Raw genomic sequence first — 4,049 nt, forward strand, 5'->3', positions numbered from 1 at the left:
ATTTTATACACATTTCTTAATTTTCGTGCCGAAAAAAATTGGACATTTCATTTGGGACGGATGGAGTAGTAGTAACTGGATACATAGTTTATATATTTATTCCTTTCTTTCTTTTTTTCCGTACGAAAAAACTTCATATCTTTTATTTTTATGACGTCCAAAAAAAAAAATTCTACCTATTTTTGGACTATACCCCACCACTTATAATTACTTATTTTTCATTTTTTCATAACTCTCTATATTAATTATAATACTTTTTTACCACTTTTAATACACTCCACAATTTTTTCTCTATTCTCAATACACTTAACAATATTTTTCTTAAAACTCGTGTCACTCCCTCCTAAGAAGTTCTTTTATGGGCGGAGGGAGTATTTTATTTCGAATGCCCACACTTGTTAGTTCTTATCACATTTATCAGTTTTTCTTGCTGACCTCTTCCCGGCAATTTTTGTCGTTAGTACCGCCTTGCCGACATGGTTTGGAATTATTTGTATCCAGCGATGTATTCGTAATTTTGCTGAAGGAAAATTTAAGCATTAAAAGCCTCTAAACAATGAAAATATCTGTGTTTCCTTTCCATCGGGGGTGGGGATAAAACACAAAGATTGAGGAGCTAGACCGCACTTGTTGAAATACAAAGAATCTTCTCATACGGTTTTGATCCTCGTCTCGTGCATCAAGGCGTAAACAGTCTGGTCAATGTTCCGTTGCTCATCACCTCGAACCACGAGCATTCACAGCTACTTCAAAAATCTGCCTTTATTTTGTGAAGACCATGACTTGAGATTGTAAGGCTGATATGGAAGAGGGAGAGCCCCTTCTTGACGAAAAAATCGTTGGTACAAAATGGGAGGTTTTGGTGGAAGAGGTGAGAAGGCTAAGCTACATAGCCATGCCCATGGTGGTTGTGTCGGTGTCGCAGTACCTGTTGCGGGCGGCCTCCATGATGATGCTCGGCCATCTCGGCGAACTCGCTCTTTCCAGCGCCGCCATCGCCACTTCTCTTTCCAACGTCACAGGATTCAGCCTCCTCGTAATCCTCTCAACTCTCTTTTCTATCCTTGCATTGCATCATTAACTAACTCTTAATCGATCTCCATTTACCAGTCTGGAATGGCTTGTGCACTCGAGACTCTATGCGGGCAGGCCTACGGAGCAGGCCAATATCGGAAACTCTCCACTTACACTTACGGTGCCACCGTTGGGCTATTTTTGGCTTGTATACCAGTATCCCTTGTATGGATCTACACAGAAAATATTTTGCTTTTAACTGGCCAAGATCCCGCCATCTCCGCTGAAGCTGGCAACTACTCCATTTGGCTCATCCCTTCGCTCTTCCCCTACGCCATTCTTCAGTCTTTGGTTCGCTTTCTGCAGACTCAGAGCTTGATACTTCCTATGCTTTTTAGCACCTTAGCCACTCTCCTCATCCACCTCCCTATTTCTTGGGCTTTCATATTCAAGACTGATCTCGGAAGTGCCGGAGCAGCACTTTCTATAGGCGTCTCCTATTGGTTGAATGTCATCTTCCTCGGACTTTATGTCAACTACTCTCCAAAATGTGCTAAAACTCGCGCTTCCTTCTCTAAGGATGTGTTCTGGACTATGGGGGAGTTCTTTCGGTTTGCCATCCCCTCTGCTGTCATGGTCTGGTACTTAAAATTAATTACTCTTGTATTTCCCGGTCATTCAATGTGTATACTTTTGTTAGGTTTATGTTAATTTGTGTGTAGTTTGGAGTGGTGGACGTTTGAGATAGTCATATTGCTTGCTGGGCTGTTACCGAATCCACAGCAAGAGACGTCGGTGCTATCCATATGGTCAGCTTCTTTGAGTTGGATATAACTTGGAATTTAATTTTTTGATGTCGCAACAACTTGTTTGTTTCCGTGAGCAGCCTGACAATTGAAACCATACACTTTCTTGTGCCATATTCGTTTGGTGCTGCTGCAAGGTGTAGTTTGTGTTTGCATTATCAGACGATTGTAAATATTTGTGTGGTGTGTTAATAGAGAAACTTAACTGGTTGTGTAGCACGCGTATCTCTAATGAGCTAGGAGCTGGGAAGCCACGGGCGGCTCAGCTAGTTGTGTGTGCTGTGTTGCTTCTGTCAGTTGTGGAGTTTGTTATATCAGGCAGTGTCATATTTTGGTGTCGTAATGTATTGGGATATGCATTCAGTAACGAGAAGAGCGTGGTGTGGTATGTGGCAGACATGATTCCTTTGCTTTGCATCTCTATCGTGATGGAGGGCCCACAAGCAGTCCTCTCAGGTCAGGTGATCTCTATCCACATTTAATGATATTGTAAAAAATACTCCCTCCGTCCCTGAAATGGCTTCCTCTTTGGGGACGGCACGGGTTTTAATAAAAAGTTGTAAAGTGTATTGATAAAGGAGAAAAAGTGATATAATTATTATTGGAAGTTGTGAAAAGTGTTATAATTAGTATTGGGAGTGGTGAAAAGTGAAAAGTAAGAATAAATAAAGTATTATTAGTGGTGTGGTAGGTTTTCAAAAATGGAAAAAAAGAAAGAGGAAGTTATTTGGGGGACGTCCCAAAATGGAAAAAGAGGAAGTTATTTTAGGGACGGAGGGAGTAGTATATTTATTTATTAATTGGTAATTATATATATAGGAGTGGCTAGAGGCAGCGGATGGCAGCACATAGGGGCGTACGTGAACCTTGGGGCGTATTATGTGGTGGGGATTCCAGTAGCATTGCTACTTGGGTTTGTGGTGCATTTGAATGGAAAGGGGCTGTGGTGCGGATTGATAGGAGGTGCTACTACACAATCTATCTTGCTCGGGATCATCACATTCCGCATTGATTGGAACAAGCAGGTACATTCATTTACATAATCATCATGCTTCTTCAATTCTTTTTAAGATGCAAAAAAAATTCTGCTTATCCACCTTTACCTTTACATCTCACTCTCAGGCAATTCAAGCAAGAAACAGAATATTCCATGAAAATGTCATCACTCACGTCACCTGATTTTGTTTTCTCTGGGAATTCGGTTTTGGTGTAACATGACTTGTTCTTTTGTGCCAATAATTGATTAATTTCCGATCCAAAACTATTTGAGTATGGCCTAATTATTGGTGTAACATGAATTTTTTGTCAAGAACCCATTAAAGATTTCATGTCCTAATTAATCGGAGTATGATAAGAGAATTAGTAGGCTTAGCAAATGGCAAAGGCCACACATCTCCAACATTTATATGACTTGAATTAATGTGAATTTCAAAAAGAAGAGGCATTTTCATTGCCCGTGTTTGGTTATCTCACTCCAAAATCATCAAGCTCTTTACTTTTCTATTGAAAGAATTTTAACTAGTGTTATTCACTTTGAAAGAAGCAGCATGGCAAATCAATTACTTGATTGTACCAAGTGCTGCAAGGTGTGAGCTCGAATATCAAACGAGCTAGGAGCAGCCCAATTTGCTGTCACATGCCTTGTTCATTGGGATCTCTCATTTTGTACCTTACAAACTTGTTAACTTGAAGATGATATAATATTCATAATTGACAAATTAGATAGCTAGATGTCTCATTTCTGAGATACTACTTCAAGAATTTTTTTTTTTTGCCTTCCAAATTTGATTCTTTTCCAGTTGCATTAAGATACTAATTGGGCCGACTTGAATATGCCCAAATGAGGACTAAAAGTCTAAAATGCTAAACTAATTAAATAATTTTGGTTCCATCTTTTAGAGTTTTAGTTACACCTTATCGCTTGAACTAAACAATTCTATGCATTTTACCACTGGCTGAATATCCCTTGATATAACATGCACCTCAACTTTATAAGAAAAGAATATTATATATATATTGAACTTTAACTTATTTATATGTATTTCATTTCATAACTGATCATGATTATAACTTTATACATGAGGTATGTTAACAACATCACATCCGCAACCAACAACCTCTAAATCTTCAAGGAGAGGTCAAACCAAGAGCTAAACATGGAAATGATGTTCTTAGAATCCGATTCAAGCCAAAGACACAGCCATTGCCAACACTGTGAAAGAGCAATTT

General features: G+C 39.1%; 1 protein-coding gene across 2 annotated transcripts; it reads left to right on the forward strand.

Annotated features, from left to right (window-relative positions):
* The first annotated feature begins 450 nt into the window (after positions 1–450).
* On the forward strand, positions 451–3,081 carry LOC131022809 (protein DETOXIFICATION 14-like). Of its 2 annotated transcripts, XM_057952332.1 has the most exons (7): positions 451–1,036; positions 1,111–1,655; positions 1,737–1,823; positions 1,901–1,957; positions 2,038–2,276; positions 2,640–2,845; positions 2,943–3,081. In XM_057952332.1, the coding sequence occupies exons 1-7, from the start codon at positions 803–805 to the stop codon at positions 2,997–2,999; spliced, it is 1,425 nt and encodes a 474-aa protein (XP_057808315.1). In that variant the 5' UTR covers positions 451–802; the 3' UTR covers positions 3,000–3,081. The 2 variants fall into 2 exon arrangements, with proteins under 2 accessions (XP_057808315.1, XP_057808316.1); XM_057952333.1 differs by lacking the exon at positions 1,901–1,957 and having other exon boundaries at positions 528–1,036.
* The last annotated feature ends 968 nt before the right edge of the window (positions 3,082–4,049 follow it).

Source organism: Salvia miltiorrhiza, chromosome 4 (genome assembly GCF_028751815.1).
Source record: "Salvia miltiorrhiza cultivar Shanhuang (shh) chromosome 4, IMPLAD_Smil_shh, whole genome shotgun sequence".
NCBI classification, from domain to species: domain Eukaryota; kingdom Viridiplantae; phylum Streptophyta; class Magnoliopsida; order Lamiales; family Lamiaceae; genus Salvia; species Salvia miltiorrhiza.